Source organism: Lichenostomus cassidix, chromosome 14 (assembly GCF_008360975.1).
Source record: "Lichenostomus cassidix isolate B80296 chromosome 14, HeHo_3.0, whole genome shotgun sequence".
NCBI lineage: Eukaryota > Metazoa > Chordata > Aves > Passeriformes > Meliphagidae > Lichenostomus > Lichenostomus cassidix.
In genome coordinates, this window is record NC_139495.1 from 13,340,426 (window position 1) to 13,358,432 (window position 18,007).

At 46.9% G+C, this 18,007-nt stretch overlaps 1 protein-coding gene across 2 annotated transcripts in view; it reads left to right on the forward strand.

Annotated features, from left to right (window-relative positions):
- The window catches only part of AXIN1 (axin 1), a 69,797-nt gene that overhangs the window by 40,108 nt on the left and 11,682 nt on the right, over positions 1-18,007 (forward strand). For both annotated transcript variants that reach the window (XM_085074979.1, XM_085074980.1), the window contains exons 4-5: positions 7,076-7,172; positions 14,643-14,780. In XM_085074979.1, coding sequence (XP_084931105.1) covers positions 7,076-7,172; positions 14,643-14,780 — 235 coding nt within the window. The remainder of the gene's footprint in view (positions 1-7,075; positions 7,173-14,642; positions 14,781-18,007) is intronic.

Genomic DNA, 18,007 nt, shown 5'->3' on the forward strand with positions numbered 1-18,007 from the left:
GTAACTCCACTGGGGGGACAGTCATGTGTTTGTGTCTTCAGCAGTGCTGCTGTTGGGTTGTTCTGGGAGAGAGGTTTTGCCACAGCTGAGGTTGGGAGGAATTCCTGAATAGATCATGGTCATGATCAGTCTCACTTTCTGTTCAGTTGTTTTGTCGCTGTGCAGGCTACTCAGCCTTGCCAGCCTTGGGAACATTTGCAGCATAAAATACTTGTGAACTGTAATAAATGGTGCTCAGTTGGAGTTTCTGCAATGTTTCTTAAGCCAGGTGCAAGGATTGGTACTGTTGAATGACTTTGTAGTAACTGATTTGAGATATGTTATGTTCTGAATGTCAGACAGAGCTTTCTACTTACTGGGTACTTCTCTTGAGGTTTTTTGCTGCCAAACTCAGAGTCACAGAATGGGTCAGGTTAGAAGAGACCACAACCAGGTCATCCTAGAGCAGATTTCACAAAATTGTGTCCAGGTGTTTCTGGGATATCTCCAGTGAGGGAGATTTCACACCCTCTCTGGTCTCTGTTCCGGTGCAGAGTACTGTACAGGAAAACATTTCTTCCTCATGTTCAGGTGGAGCTTCCTGGGCATTGGTTTCTGCCCATTGCCTCTTGTGGTGTTGCTGGGCACCACAGAGCAGAGCCTGGTCCATTGTCTGAAACCTCCCTGCAGATACTGATGGACATTGATGTGGTCCCTTCTCAGCCATCTCTGCTTGAGGCTAAACAGGCCCAGTTCCCTCAGCCTATCCTCATAAGAGAGATGCTCCAGTCCTTTCATTGCCCTCCTCTGGACTCACTCTGTCACTCCTGTCCTGATGAGCCCAGAACTGGACACAGCACTCCAGATGGAGTAACAGCTCAGTCTGTGATGGCTCTGCAGTAGGATTGGTGACTGACTGGTTCTAGTTTGTCTGGTGACCACTGCGCTTTAACAAAATGCTGATAAGCCCCAGCCAATATATTTTCTCTTTCTGTCTCTCATGACAGCGCCCTATATCTCACCCATGAGATGCCTTCCTTAAAGATGGTCTGCAAAGGAAGAAAAAAGGGTTTATGAGGTTTTATTGTGACTGCATCTCTGTGATGGAGAAAAAAAAGGATTTGGGGAAAAATATTCAACTGTTTGGTCTGGTTTTTAGTAGTGCAAATGCAAAGTGTCTTTCTGTAGAGTAGAAACCCTTTGATTCTTCAGGCAAGAGATGACAGGTTTACAGAATTAGGAGAGGATTTTATTAATGGCAGTGCTGTAAACACAGAGTCCTCCAAGATACTCGTTTAGTGTCACTGTGAGTGTCAGGAGCTGTCAGACCTTGTTGGAGAAACTTTCCAGCCTGTGCCATGGATGCTGTTAATGGGTCCCCACAGCTAGCACAGTTCATACAGTGAGATAGGGAGCATGCAATGTGGGCAGGGGGTTTCTGTGTCTGTGGCGGTCACCCCACCTGAGCCAGCAGCTTGCTCATCTCTGGCTCCACAGAGGCTTGGGGCCATGTAGGAGCAGCTGTGAGTCCATTCTGCACCCTAACACTAACTCCTCATACATTATCCACATCATGTTGTAAAAAGGAGGAGGCAGACCATGGCCAAAGGGCCTGAGAGGAGAAGGATGCCCCCAGGACAGAACCCAGTAGACGACCGCTAATTAAAGACTCCATTTAATACAAATCCAGCTGCTCTGCCACATCCTTCTGCAATTCTTCATATTCATCAATTTATATGGAGGAGTGCTCTGAAGCTAGCAGGAGTCATGTAACTTCTTCTTATCAGGAGAGACAGATGTAAGAACTCTTCAAAATTAATTAGCTTTTAGCACTTCCTTTCCCACTGGTCCAGCAGGCTCATGGGGCTGCACTGATGGTTATACCTGTGAAAAGTTGTGATCATTTATGCCAGAGTTCTTCACCCTCCTAATTTTGATTTCACTAGCCACAGTTTGTTTCTTTCACAGGCATAATAATTTCTTATTGGCCATCGTCTGCCCCTTTTTACTTTAGGCATTTTATCTGTCCTATGCCCACCATAGGCTACTTCTAGGACTTTAATTACCACCAGTACGTGCACTGCATTCTGCTAATAACTAACCCAATCCTACTGGTTCATTTTAAGTAAGTTTCAAACTTCATAAGGGTAAACCTTTCTTTCTATGCCTCTCAAACTGGATGCAGGCAGAATCCCAAATTGGGATTCTGGATGTACAGCCTTGACCTTTGGCATAAAAAGACTCTGTCTGTTTTCAGCACTTGCTCTTCATTACATGCTTTAAAACTCCAGCACCAGATTTTACTCAGTTTTTACATGGCACTGCTGAACCTATCTTCCTCCCAAGTTTCAAAGGAATTTTTGCAGAATTGCTCAAGGCAGCAAAAATGAAGAACAACCAGATGAAGTTAAAGAAGGGACTCCTGCTGCTTGACAAGACTTACATGTCTCAGTGCTTTGAATTTAGGCCTCCTCTGAGGAAAATGGCAATAAAAGCCTTGTTTGCTGATGAGTGAGGTTCTTCCCTCTGTGTGCTGTTTACACACAGCAGTCATGCTCAATAATGAAGAAATTTGGCTTCTGCTGCAAGGCAGCACGTGAATGGGGTGTGATCCAAGGCACAAACCTCCATCAGACCCTGCATCAGAGGAAAATGTATCTGGACAATTGGGATGCAAACACTGGCTAACTGAGGAACGTTAATAAACCAGGAGAGCAAGGCATGCTCTTCATTGCTAGCCAGCTCAGGCCGGTGGAGAAGGCAGGTGCAGAGCATTTGCAGTGCTCCAATGCACCAGCTCGCTTCCAAACTGTGATGTTGGATTGATCCCAGCAACCTAGGGTTTGGAAGTGGCTGCATGCAAAGCCTTTAGCAAAGTCCTCAGTGATTCTCTGTCTCAGCTCCTGAGCTGGGGTGATTTTTTGGGAGCAGTAAGCTCACCAAGGGAATTGTAAAACTGTGATGTTACAAGCACACTTACTTAAAAGGCCAGCTTTCAACAGGATGTCTTTCCAAGCACTGGCAAATATTATTGTAATGGGTTGAATTTATATAACGAGTATGTTATCAGTCCCTGTTTTTTGGAGTAGTTTGCTTTTTGAGTGGCTTAAAAAACATTGCTCTTAAATGCCTGTGCTTCGCTGATTATTTTTCAGCCTTCCTGTGTCATAGGAATTCCTCTGCCCTTGTCGGCAAAACAGCTCCAGTCCTCTCTGCTGAAACCTGTTTTTATAATCAGCAGGGCAGCTGTGTTGTTTTAGCTGGTTTGTGTGGAGGCAAGGTCTGGGGAGGACACGGTGAGAGGCTCTGGCGAGTGCTGGCCCAGCAATGCCGCGGCTGCAGGTGGGGCTGAGTCGCTCATCACTGCTGTTTGGTGGAGGGTCAGCGATTTGGGTCAGAGAGTCAGGGATTTGGGGCTCTGCCTCCCCCGTAGGCTGCTCAGAGCCTGCCCCAGGCTTGCAGCAGCGTTTCCAGCACAGTCCTATACTGCTCTTGCTGTCTCAGATAACCCTTCTTGGGGATAGCATCTTCCCAAGTGGAGGAGGCAAGTCTGCGGGTGGGAGGGGTTGTCACAACAGAGATGCTTGAGGCAAGTTAAGGCAACTGTAGGTAGGAAGGCAGCAGGCAGCAGCTGAAACCATTAAATCACCATGTGATGTTCCAATTCAGATGCAGAAACACATTAGGTCCATATCTATCTTGATTTCTGCAAGAGCTTACATGGGTAAATAGGAGGTAATGTCTCTCTTTAGCCCAGTGTTGTGCTCCAGCTGAACAATGCTCCTTCCTGTGGGTCTTGTCATGTGTCCTGGCTTATCTTAGTTGGGAGACAGCTTTGCCTTCCCCCAGGCACTCGGGAAGCCCTTGGTGCCCCTGGGCTTGGCCAGAGGGATGCTCCTTCTTCCCCAGTTCCAGTCAAACCTGCTCCAGAGTAAGGATGGCCAGTCCCCAGGGCAAAGAGGTTTAGGACAATGGTTATTCCTTCAAAATGTCTTGCAGATTAAATACTATTCCTTGGATGACTGGCCTTTAACTAAAATGCCTGGTGACTTTCCTATCGTGCTTCTTGTGACAGAGGTGCTTTAATAAGAATAATTAGTAGAAAATACCAGTTTGGCTGTGTGTTTCCTGTCTTTTGTAAGGCTAGTGATCCAGAATTACCCTGAGTTTTCTTATATTTAAACAAGTTCAGCAGCTTTTTAATTTAAAAGGTCCCAAATTATGATTTCCAGTGTGTTAGGCATAATGGTTGGGTTTGAAGCCTGCCTACAGAGGAGCAAACACAGCTCTTGTTAGAAGGGTCCAACTGCAGAGCCACAGCCAAACCACTGCTCACCAGAGGCTGTTGCAGGTCACCTTGGAGAGGGGAGGAAGCCTCCACATTTCCCCAACAGTAAACTCATTGCATTATCATTAAATAAACAATAGAAATACTCCTCTCATTGCATTTCAGCACTGAGCTTTCTCGTGCTAAAGAAAATCATGTGATGAAACAAGGAAAAACAGTTTGGGAAAGTTTTATTTTAAAAGTATATGTGCTGTAGAAAAAGTTTAATTTATATATATATATTATTTCTCTATCTATTGAAAATATCTCAAAGCAAGCTACCTGACAAAAGGAAAACAAAAGTACGGTATTGGTTTTCCTTGCTTTCCCCCCATCTATTGAATAAGGTTTTGTTGGGATAAAATTAAAGTGCTTATCTTTGAATTTGCTTCCTCTGGTTGAGTTGGCACAGTACATTGAACGAAGGAATGTTCCAAGTTCAGAGGTGGCATTGGGGAATCTAGTTAAAATGACATCAAAGGCAGCACAGCGGGGCTGAACATGTGTTTGAAGCCGGATAGATTAGAGGCCATTATCAGCCTTTCACTACTGTGCTGGGAACAAAAGTCGCTCTTTCCGCTGGGACTGCTGCTGGGGAGAATTAAAAAAAAAAAAAAAAGAAAAAAAAAAAGAGGGAGAGAAAGAAGGAAAAATTGCACTTTCTAACATAATGCCGCTTTCCCGGCGAATGACCGTGTGGCTTTAGCGTGTGAGTTGTGTTCTGGCGCTCGGGTTTTGTGCACTGGTTAAGCTGAAATGTTGTCTATTGATGCCGACCAGCAATGGCTAAAATAATCCCCAGGGTTTTTTTCCCTCTGAAAACTTCCAGTTGTTTTGTTGCCATCTAGTCTAGAAAAGGCTGCGCCGTGATGCAGTGAAGCTCTTTAACCGTTGTGACTCTGAGGTTCAAATGGAGGTTCATCATTAAAGAAAATTAAGCCACCTAATGAGCACTGTCGTGATCCCTGTACCACAAAATGTGGGGAAGTTGTCCTGCTCCCAAGCCATGTCACAACAGGCACAGCAAGAGATGATGTTCCCAGCACACTCTTTCTCCTCCTGCGTTACCTGCAGCCAGTAGCCAGAGCTGTAATTAGCCGGCTCATTTTCTGTTCCCTCCTTTGTCTTCCTGCTAAAAAGCACTTGTCATTAATCATGGGGTTTGTTTTATTTTATTTTAATGGTGTTTCATTTTGAATGCCTGGGTTACTGCATGAAATTAGGTTCTTCTGATGTAGTTTGCTGGCGATTCTGTCTGCACCCATGTCTCCAGGGAGCCAGCAGGACAGCCAGCATGATGGGAATGGAAATGAAAGCTGATGGTGGCCATCCTCACACAGGCTGGTGCTTGAAACTCGGGAGGTTTGCAGGCAAAACACCACAGTAAATTGTGTTTCTCTTGCCAAATGGCATCTTGACTTCAAAAATCTGTGGGTGAAACTGTTTGGTTTATGTTCTGGAGAAGCAGCTGGGGAGGGGGGTAGGTGCTAAGGACATTTGGCTTGTGCAAACATCTTGTCATTGTGAGATGTGTCAGGACTGGCTCGATTTCACAGCTCAGAGAGGTGTGGGGTTGGCAGGAGATGTGCCTGGAAGTTACGTGGTAGTTGGGACAAACCAAATCCCTCCATTCATTTCCACCCACCTCTGTGGCATTGCATGACCCTCCCAAGCAGTTACCTCTGCTGAATCAGGGTAATGCGTAAAATGAAGAAGCTCCAAATTGCCAACCTTCGGGCTGGCATTTGTTTTTGCATTCACTGATTTCCCCCAAATAACACAAGGTCACCAGGAAGTGGGTCTGTGTCCTTTCATAACTGGGCTCCACTCACTCACCTTCGCCTAGTCCCTGGCTGTGAGCAGGGTAGTGGCAATGGTGAGAGCAAAAATGCATTTCCTTCCTTTGCCTGAAGTCACACTTAGCCAGTGATGCCATTTGGGGTGCTTTGCAAAGCATGGTGCCTCTGACCCACTGACCCCTGTGCACCCAGGCTCATGGCAGAGCCACAGGCCTGGTTCCCAGTCTGGCAGGACCAGGGATCATGGCCCCTTTCCTCTGCAGAGACCTCTGTCACCACTTCTTTCAGCACAGGCACAAAGCCAAGCGGAGCTGGTTCACTTGGATGTCACTGCCCATGACATCCCTTCCTAACCTTTTCCAGCCTCCTCTGGGTACGGGGTTGGTTCTTTCCTATAGTAACTCCAGTATCAAGCCCATAATTTCAGACTGAGCTAGAGATTGCCTTGGGAGCAGTGGAGCCTATACCCCCTTGCTTTGATAAGCCATTTGAGAAGCTGTCACACTCTCTTAAAAATATATACTTTGTTCCCTGACCGAGTTCCCCTTGGAGTAGATGCTCACTGAGTTCCCTCTCCTCCTTCTCCCCCCTCTCTTAGCCTGCCCAATGGTTTAATGTGTACATTACAGGCTCTTTATAGAAAGCAACCAACTATAAAAGGTACCAGGATACAGTCCAAGTCCTTCTCCCTTCCCTCTGCCTTTGGGAGCGGTTTCAGGAGCCCTGCCTTGCTCTGCTCCCAGTGGATGATGTGTAAGTCCTCCTGGCCCCCTGTGCCAGAGCTTTTTTGGTTCAGGGACCTGGGTGAGCATCATACACCTCACGGAACCCTTTTGCTCTGGGCATGCCAAGCCTTCCTCAAACATAAAGGGGTTTCTTCCCTGTGACTCTGTGTCAGCAAGGCTTAAATGAACACAACGTGTCAGAGAAAGGCACTAAAGCAGGGCATGTTGTTGTTTTATTCTGGCAGAGATGGGATCCCACCGTACAGACTCCGAAAGCAGCATCGCAGAGAGATGCAAGAAAGTGCCAAAGCAAATGGACGCGTGCCACTACCTCACATTCCTGTAAGTAGCACTATCTCCTTCCCAGGGGTAAATATGCAAAATATGTGAGATCTCTAGCACACAGTTGCTCTGCTTCTGCTCGAGTTTAATCCCCCTTGGTGCTGTATTTGTTTGGGGGTGCTTTAAGATGACATACATTGTGCTAAGAAAGGGCTTGGAGCCTTTTGCCAAGCTCATCATCCAGAGCTGCCCAAAACACAGATTTTTTCATAACCATTCAGTCAGACTGTTTCTCCTGGATGAGAATGGAAGCACTGGCTGGCATTTATCTGCAAGCAGTTCCATGCCCTCGGGTGAGCTGGAGGTGTTTGTGGAAGGTGTAGGAGGTTGTTGGACATGGAGGCTGATGTAGCTCTCAGCCAAGGTCAGCTGGGGAGAAATTCAACAGTCCCCAGCAGTATTTCTGCACTGGGGAGCCAAGGGAGCTGTAAGCTGTTCTCAAGGACTCGGCAAAGCTTACCTGGGAACACGAGGCAGGAGGAAAAAAAGAGGTACAGGCATAAGTATTTCATTTTTCTGACACTATCTGCTTGGTTGTACCAGGTAAGCAAACAGCTTTTGGAAGATGAACACGACTGCCAGGGCTCTGCATCACCATCTGCAGCTCTGCTTATTATTATTTTCTTTTTGTGAGAAGTTACAGGTGACATTTAATATCTAGTAGGGAATAAAGGTGCTTCTTTCCCCTTTGGACAGCTGGACTCCAGCACAAATCAAATAGGGAGAAAAAAAGCCTCCATCTGCTTTTTCCAGAAGTGCCTTCAAACTTGACGCAGCTGTTCCCATCCTGCCTGCTCAAAGCAGCACAATACCAGCAGAAATACACCCTTGTTTTAATCTGATTTAAAAGAAAAAAACCCACACCAAAACCACCACTCTTTGTTTTGCCTTTTAAATTAGATTATTTTCCTTAGATTTAAGAGGGTCTCCTGTGCTTTGATCACTGGGTTGACAATAAAAGCCCTGGCTGCGGACGCTCATAGCCATCCTTGCTCAGTCACCTCTCTTTTCACACAGTTGCTTTCACAGTGTGGTTGCTGTTGAAAAGGCTGGCTGGGTGCCTTTTTATTTCACTTGATGCCGTTTTTACTGTAAGCATGGCTTTGTTAGAGTTGAAGTTTGAAAGCTTGGCCTTTATTTTTTGTTGTTATTGTTGTTGCTGTTCCCCAACAGTGGGAACTACTGAGTGAATATTCTGCAACTTCAAAGCTTGTCAGTGGCTTTACCTTTTGGATAAAAATAATAGTGGCTTTCTGTTGATGGTGTGCATTGGCAATGCCTCGATGAACTGCAGGTTATAAACTCAGAGTATGGAGCATTAAATATGTATAGTGAGTCTACTTTAACGAACTTCCATCTGCCAAACATTTCTTTTGTTGAACTGAATAAGTGTCATTCCAGCAGCAGTTCCTTGCAGGCTAATTAGTTTTACTTAGCATTAAATTTTATCGACCTTTTTGGAAACCAGCTTTAAAAATGGGGGTAAAAAACAAGGTTTAAATTGCCCACCTGCTGCTTATAAATTTTTATATTATCCTACTTACCTACACAGTCTTTTGGAATTACATATTCCTCCTAAACTACACACAGACGCTTCACAAGGATTTTTTTGTGAAACATCCACTCTTCCCATTAGGTTCTGCACTGTAATTTTAAGTCCCAGGGAAAAAGGCATCTTGACACATATTTATATGGGAGTGGGGGACTGAGAAGTCGAGTTAGTTCTAGTCTTTCTCCAGGGAATAAAAGTTTAGTTCAGACACTCTGGCACCTCCTGCCAGCCAATTACTGACACAGAATTGGCATCAACTTCAGAGAGGCACTGCTCTGCCCTCGCTTATCAATCCGCCAAGAAAGAAGAAGGTAATTAGACAATGTGTTTTGACAACACCAGTGTGAAATGTTATAAAGTTACTCTTTAAAATTCACCTCTAACAGCACACTCTTTGAATTAAACAGCCCCAATTAGCAAGGAGCCATGCAAATGTTTCTTCAAGCGTTGCTTTCTGAAGCTGGTGGTTGGGCTATCCCGCAGCCCATGGCTAAAGCAGGCTGGACCTGGGGTTAGCTGCTTCCCAACGTGTGGCAGTGATGAAATCACAACCTTTGAGTGAAGGTCTTTATGGACTCCTATCTCCAGCACAGCCAGAGTCCATGCTGATAGTGCCTGCAGAATGCACGGCATGTTTTCCTACTGATAATAGGGAACCTCCTACTTCCGAAAGTCATTTCAGAAGTCCTTTACAGGCCTTCCCGTTCCCTGACAAATGAGTTATGGGGCTATTATGCAAAATTCTGGAAGGACTTATATTGCTTTTAATAGCAGCACTTGTAGTTAGGTCCAGAAGCTATAAAGTGCAGTGATTATATGTTCAGAGGAGGCTGCCCGCTGGTCCCAGCAGCCGTGCTGCCTCCAAGTAGTGACGGCGTGTGCTGGCTATGTGGGACATCCTGCTCTGCAGCTGGACATGTTGTGTGGATGGCTCTGATCTGCATCTTCCACACTTAGCAGCTCACATCTTCCACACTTAGCCATTCACCAGTGCTCTAAGTTTGGAAAAGTTGTGTTCTGTGAAGTGGCGCTCTGCCCAGGAATGCAGTGGGTGAGGAACTCCAGCAAGCAGTGAGACCTCTATTTTGTGCCTCTGGCAGGAACACATTACACAGAGAGTGAGTGTTGCTTTCATGTGGTTTTCCATCTCTCTGTTGGATTTGAGCAGAGTCTTGGAGCACCAAGGAAGGAAAGAACAAACAAGTTCCCAAAGGAAGGGAAAAAGCCCAGAGCATGCAGGGCTGTACCTGGCTCTGGCATTCATACATTCCCAGGAGAGGATGGGAGATCCTGCTTTTTTACAGCAAATTCAGAAAAATCCAACCTCAAGCATTAAACCTGGTGTTTGGTTGGTTTGTTTAACATAATGCATAAAGAAGCCATTTTGTGATGTTTTTGCTGTAGCGGGATCATCGGGCAGGAGCTCTCCTGTCCAGCCCCACAATCAAGGATGCTGCAAGGTGGCTTCTGTGGTGTTCCTGAGTGGAACAGAAGGTTGTGAGTGACCACTGTGCTGTGCTGTACCAGTGAAGAATGCACAGGAAGAGCCTGGTGTTGTGCTGCCTGGATAACTGCAGCTAAACGAACTTTCTATTCCTGTGAGTTGGGAACCTGCTTGGAATTCCCATCAGCTTTTTTCTACACTTTTCCTCAAATGCCTTGCAGCAGTGGGACTCCCTGCTAATCCCTGAATGCTGCTAAAGTGGATGCTGAAATCCAGCTATCCTTTAGCTCTGCCACAAGTGTTTCTGGTATGGAAACACCATTTATCCGTTAAAAATTTATGTCACAGAGGAATGCATTAATCTAAGAAACATGGAAGTTCAGAAGTTCTTTTCTCTTGGCTTCTTTAGCCTGTCATCTTCCTTTCATTTCCAAGGCTGACTTGTGATCTAACAACAGCCCCTCAGGCATCATGGAGGTATCAAACCTCTTGCAGAACAGGGAGATTTACCAGCACGGAATTCTTTGGCCCAGTCACATCTGTCAGAAACAGTTCAGCCCAAACCGCAGATCCCTGGAGCTGGTTAGGGAACCTCTACCCAGTATCATGTTGAAAAACTTCCTGTTTCATCACAGAGCTGTTGAGGCTTCCCAAGGGGAGCCTGCAAACTGCAGTCAGATTCTTCCCTCTCAGCCTTTTCATATTTCAAATGCTGCTGTGTTCTGATGTGCAACTTAATCCTTAAACCTCTGTTTCTCAGGGAAGGTGAATTCAATCAAAACCCAAGAGGTGCATCTGCTTCATGGAGCAAAATCTATGGAATTCCCATTCCATCAGCTCCAAGAAAAGAAGGGGAAAATGTGAGAGCAGTTGCCTAATGGAACTGCTGGAGAGCTTGTGTGTCTCACACGTTCTTATCAGGCTGCTTCTTCACAAAGGTACCAGAGCTTCAGACACTTCATATATCAAGGACACAGTCTGGTGATAGGTACCCCAAAAAAATCCTTCTTCAGAGCTGTCACAAGGGAAGATTGCTCCATCTAGACCAGTTCAAGCAATTTCTGTTTTTTCCCAATCCACCTGGCATTCAACCTCCCATCTGTTATCCTCTGCATCATCTCCAACTCAGCATGGTTTGGTTCTGGACAGACCTATCTAATTAGTGCCATTAAATAAAACATTAGATAAGACAGCTGTAGATAAACAGTTCTTTAAAATGAAGCACTTCCTTTCTGAATTGTTGATGTAGAATGTCCAGAGATCTCGTTCTGGTCCAGACTGAAGAGCTTGATCCTCAAAAACCAGCCAGCTCCAGAGAGTGCTGCACCCTTTACTTGGAACAAAAGCATTTGGAGCCCTTCTGATTTCAGAGCAATAAGCAGCTTATTTACAACTCTCTTGGCAGGACTCTGTATGCCCATGGGAAGCTGGGGGCAGGTTCAAAATCCTGAAGCCCTGAAGGATCCTGCTCTGGGCACAGGCTCAGCCTGGATGGTTTTTGATGGAGCATATCTCCCATGTCTCCCTTCTGAAGTGAGGCCCATCATTTGATAAAGGCTTCAAACACTTTGTTGTCTTAAGCCTTTTGAACCCGGTCAGTGCAATCCATGTTTGCTGTCCAGGGAGACAGAGAGAGCCCTCAGCAGTTATCTGTATTGTTTCAGTACAGGGAATTTGCATTCATTATTCTGCAATACTATTAGTTTTGGCGAAGTCTGTGTAGCTCATCCTATGAGCTAGGAATAAAGTCAGACCCATGGTGATGTTCAAAGCATCATCCTGCTCACCAGCTCTCTGAGTTAGCCTTACAGGTACCCACCAGGCCAGCACAGGGCATGTGCAACTGGTATCCATGGGGTGAAGTGAGGTTTATTTCAGTTGCACTGATCTCAGACGCTCAGGGAGACCCTTGCAGAGGGGGCTGCATCTTGCACCCTCAAACAGGCTGCTGATGCCCTCTGCAAGCTGTTGGGCTGAGTGGGAAGCTCCAAGGACAGGGCAATGGGTTTTGCAGGTGCAGCAGTTTTTCAAAGAGAGAGGAATTCAAGTTCATCCTAAAGATTCTTGGGTTCAATTATTGTAATTTCTGTAGTTGAGCTTCAGTGACTTCCAGACTTTGAGAGACTGTGGATAACAATGCTGAGGTATTAGCTGTAAAAGACCCAGAATCATCTTGTTTTGAGTTCCCTGGATACAGCAGTGATTCCAAATATCTTCAGATCCTCAGCAGAGACAGAGCTGTAGTCCTTAGGCATTGCTGAGCCTGCAGAGAACCACCTCATTGTGACAGGACTTGGACACTCGGGTTAGCAGACTTCATCCCTTGCACCCACTGCTGCCGCAGGCTGGGGAGAGACTTTGGTTTGGGATACTGCCTTGCATCAAAGGCTAGGAAAACAAAGGGTAATTCTTTCCCAGTTGTACTTTTCTGTGGTGGCTCCACCAGGGAGACCCAAGACCATAAGTGCTGAGCTCTGAGCTGCCTCTCATTAGGCTCATTAAGTGTCTAACGGAGCAGGGCTTGGTGCTGCTGTCTATAAACAACCGCAGGGAGAGTTGGCATCCCGAGGTGGCAGGAGGGAGGGAACACGTCACCCAGCAGGTTGGGACTTGTCAGGCAAGGGAGAGAATTCCTTCCTTGGGAATCGCTGGCCCGGCCTCATGAGGAGGATGGTGGTGGTCACGGGGTTGGGGTTTCAGAAGGAAGCAGAATCCCTTAGCCAGAAGTGCTCCCCTGGGCTATGCAGGGGAACAGGGAGACATCCTGAGATGCTCCTCAGGGAGTAACAGAGCAGGAACCAGCTCTGCCACATCATCCCCTGTGCTGGAGCATGTCTGGGGCCCATTTCTGGACAGCACTAACATGAAACAGGCTACTTTGGCCCCCGTGCCAATATTTCAAGACTGAACATTATTTTTGTTGATGAAAACCTTTTTCTGCAGTATAGCTTTTTGTGACACAGGCCGTTGGTTTGCCTGGAGGTTCTGGTGGCACCAAAGAAATTGTCACCCCAGGGTGGTGACATCACCTCACATATGTTGTGCCCTCTCCAGTAGCTGCAAGGATGAAGGGAATAGTTGGTTTGGGTCGTTCCCAGCTCAGATGGGTCACTGAGATTGATATTTGTTGCCAGGCTCAGGAAGACCCATCCCTCTTGGCAAACAAAACAAGCACTGCTTTAACTGGGGCCTCTGCAACCCATCTGGGGTGTCATGAAAGAGTCTTCAGCTCCTCGGTGCCATCAGTGGGTTCTTACTGCCTCTGGTTCTCTTCCCTGCCTTCCAGCTGGCAGAGACAGAAAAGCCAATGCGATTTGCATACTTCTGTCAGGTTTTGAGGCAAAGCAGTATTTTAGTGTTCTGCTTTGATCTTCTGGCTGGCCTGGGATAAATTCGGGTGGTCTCTCATCCTCCTTTAAAGTTTTCAAACTCGATGTCTGCTTCTGATGCTGCATTTGTTCTTTTGCTATGAATTATCTCAAGTCTTCACATTTAATTTTATCTCTGGTCCTATAGAGTGTATATTTCTCTCATGTTGGTATTGAAATATTTGAATGCAGTTTTATGCTGTTGAATTTTCCAGCTATTTTTCCTCCAAATTAAATTTTTATCTCTACTGTGTCATTTTACTTTTTCTACTATTTAAAAAAATAATGCAGAAAGGATAAAAATGAGGGGGAAAATACAGCAGCTGATAGTTCCATACTTCACTACAGAAACTTTTTATCCCAAAACTCAGGAATTTAGAGACCAAGTAACTCAGCAGAAGGAATCAAGAATGTCCTTGAACTGCCATAAATATTCATTTATTCACCCAGAGGAAGCAGAAAAATGGCACCTCTGTGGTTGTAAGGGTGGTGTATTGATAAAGCAAGCAGGGAATCATTGCACAGCTCTAAAGAGCTGAGATGCAATCCTGTAGGATCCTCCAGCAAGACAGGATGCTTTGTGGGAATTGGGACCTTTGTGGCTGAGAGCTAGATTTGCAGGGATTCACTGGCGTACACTGATCCTTCTGGGATAAGCTGAGTAAGTGTGCACCAGAGTCCTCCCTTCTATCAAAGGGAAAGCATAACTGCTATAAACAGGGGGTTTGAGAGGTTGAAAGGTCTGCACATTCTTTTGCCACCCTTTGAGACCAGGATATTCCTGTTGACCATGTGTCCATTGGGAGAAAAGCAGACATTTCCATCCCTAAGTGGAATTTGGTGCCAAAAGAGCTTTTTGAATTGCAGCTCCAGAAAACCTTTCCCTTCCATGGGGTGGTGTGTGGGGCTGGTGCCAGCTGGGGAACTCGGGGAGGTGGTGGCTCAGCTTCCAGCCCCCAGGTCCTGGGCTGCACCTGAGTGCCTGCCAGCCTGTCCTCCCCCAGCTCCCACCGGCACGACCGGCATTTCCAGTTATCAAAGGCTCCCACAGAAACGTGGGATTTTTCATGCATCCTTTGCTAAGCCGTGCTGTGTTCTCCCTGCAGCGTACCTACCGAATGCCAAAGGATATCCACGTGGAACCAGAGAAGTTTGCTGCAGAGCTGATCAACCGTTTGGAGGAAGTACAGAAGGAACGTGAAGCAGAGGAGAAGTTAGAGGAGCGCCTTAAACGCGTTCGAGCGGTCAGTGACCTTCTTACCTCCTCTGCCAGCTTGGGACTGCATACTCTGTACCACAGGGAGCTTTCAGCTGCTGTGGAAGCAACTGGGGTGGCCAGTTCTCTGCTCCACTGCCATGCTCATCACTGGCACAGGGCTCCTGGAGGCTCCTGTAGCCCCCAGAGCTTCCATGATGCTGTTCCTCCATCCATGCAGGGCTCTGTGAGCTCCAGTGCTCCCTCCCTGTGTAAGATACAGCCATGGCACAGCATTGCCCACTTCTGCCATCACTCAGGGGCCGTGGATGCTCTCCATCACCTTCTTTGGCACCCTGGCTCTCCTGACTTTGTGAGCAATGCCTGGGCACTGTGTAAGAGGGGTTCACCTTCCCATGGGAGGTTTTGTGTGATCCCTATTTTCCCCACAAATAGTGACCAGATGGCAGGTGATGTGCTTGGGGGTGTTTGTGTCTGCTATCAGGCCATTTCTGCCACAACCAAAAGGGTTCTGCTCATCAGTGCCTAGCACATCCCTAGGAATTTTGGAAGTGGTCAGGTGTGGCATTGAAAAACCCTCTCATGGGCAGAGAAACACAGTGACTCCACTGGGATACCCAGCCAGTGGCATTGGGTGCTGTGAGCCCTGGTACTGCTGGGGCCCCTCAGAGCCTCAGAATTTGTTAGATGAACCATGGGAAGTATACAAGGCCTTTAGCTCCACAACAAGCTCCAAGAGGGAGAGACTGAGGTCCTGGTCATCTGGTATGACCTGTGTGAGACCCCTGTTCAACAGTATTCACACCATAGCTTTTCTTCTGAGGCACTGCATCTCGTGGGTACCTGCACATCTTGTGCTGGGGATACAGGAGAGATTCCAGAGGACCCCATGGTGTTACTGAACATCACTAGTTCCGTGTGACTACAGCCCTGTGTGCCAGAATTTTGGGTCTCCTTTTGGGCAGTTACTAGCTGCCATGGCCCTGAGAAAGAGGATCTGGGCTCTGTACCTTGCAGCCCTCCCTTAAAGCAGAAGTGTTGATGCCTGGCTCAGCTGGCTCTGTGCTTTCAGGGAAGTTGAGCCTCTGGGGCTCCAGGAAAGAACCTTCAGCCCCATTGGAGCATTTTAAAATGCTCACCTAGTAGCTCTTTAAACAGAAAAGAGCTGTAGGTTGCAGTGTTGGCTTTAAATCACATCTGCATTTCAAATGCAGGGAACTGAGGAAGGCAGAAGGATCTGTAAAGTCCCCTCCAGCTCCAGGTGTTTTTCAGCAAACTCCCTACACCTCTGCATCCAGCCAGAAAAAGCCATCAAGGTGCTATTTTAGGATCAGATTCCTGTTCTTCTGGAATTGCACTGTTGTCCTGTCTGGTGACTGTTGCTTTCTAGACAAAAGCAGTGTAACCAGCAGCATTTTCAGCTAACACAGTCCTAGAACACTCTTCTTCCTCCTTCTCCTCCTCCTCCTCCTCCTCCTCCCATGGCTCCATTGCAGCCCCCATGTGTACCAAATTACATTATCCCAGCCCTCTGCCTCCTTGAAGAAGCTGCCAGTAGCAATACCATAAAATCAGCAAATACCTATGTGCCAGAGAATATATTTAAGTCTGTTTAAACATATTTTTGTGTGACTTAATCTATTTTTAAGCCCAGGACTCCCACTAATGCTATATATTAAACCTCTTTGCTGTCTCCAGAATGTATTTCATTGACTGGCTGGCATCTGGCATTAACCATTCAGGAAAAACTCAGAGTAAGCAATTGTAGCTTTTTTAGGTCAGCACTTAAGGTGCAGGAGCTGCTGGTATCAGCAAGAAGGAGAGCTGGAATCCTGATAGATCACAGGGCTTTTTTCTGTGACCTGAACACCAGGACTGCAGGGTAACCTCTTCCTAGGTCTGCATGGCTCACTGCACAGCAGCACAGGGAAAACCAGGAGCCTTAGTCACACTGGGCAGTTATCAGCCTAGCAGAGAAGCTGGAAATATTTTGCAAAAGCTAGGGGAAAAGAATTTTCCTCCCCCATATCGAGCAGCCTGCAGGTTTCCTTTCAAAGCCACATCATGCAGTAACATCGGGAGGAGGCTTCTGATTTGAAGCTAAATGCCTTTTACTGAAAAGACTGTCAGGTTTCTGCTTTACAAAAAAGCAAATGCTGAATTCATTAATTATTCTGAGAAACGTGGCAGAGGATTAGAGGATGTGCATGTTCCCATATTAGTTTTTGAGACACTTCAGCCTCGTGTCCACGCATGGAATCCACAGTATCTCATCACAGAGATCAGTATTGGATCATACAGATCACTCTGTCTGAACTGAGCAAATGGAAAATAAGCCAGGGAGAAGCAGAGCCACCGCTGAGATTCTCACTATTTGAATATAAAACACTGCCTGACTAGAGAGGGAAATCATTTGCATGATGATCGAAGAGGCACTCGTGCTTAGCAGAGCTGTTTTCTCTTCCCAACCAGCAGCAGCCTGATGGGTGGGACTGGCAGAAGGCAGAGGAGGAGGTTTGCAGCAAGATATCTCCTGCCCGTGGTTCATCAGTGCACCTCTCAGCTCCTAATTCAAAGGGAAGGGCACCCCCAGCCTCGCTGGAGAGTAAAAATAGCTCAGCAGACAGTCAGCAAAGTTGAGCTGTATCTCTGGCTGCTGCTGCCTGTGGGAGCTGGTGGAAGAGCTTTCTGACAATATTGTGTCAACAAAGCACCATCTAGTGGTAATAGCACTGGGACTCCCTGCTTGCCAGAATGGCAACTGCCCGCCCAGATCACTGCCAGGCTGTGCCAACATCACTGCCCAGCTGTGCTCAGCTCCCTGCCAGACTTTTCCCAGCTCCTTGCCAGGCCTTGCCCAGCTCACTGCCAAGCTTTGCCCAGTGCCAGGTCTTGCCCAGCTCACTGTCAAGGTAGGCCCAGATCTCTGCCAGGCTCATTTCCAGGCCTTGCCCAGATCTCCAGCAAGCTTTGCCCAGCTCATTGCCAGGCTTTTCTCAGCTCACCACAGCGAGGTGCCAAAACATGGCTCCAGAACCCACACCAGGTATGTGGTTTTTTTCATTGCAGACTGAGCACAGTGAAAAGATTCAGCAGAATTGGCTCCTGCAACCTTGACTCAAACCCTTGCCCATCTCGAGGAGAGACAACAGCTTGGGATAGGCACCCCAATTCCTTCATTCACTGCTGTTGTCTCACTGTTTGGTGTTCCTACCTGATGTGAGGCTCAGGCCAGTGCTGAGGGGTGGTAAGGCA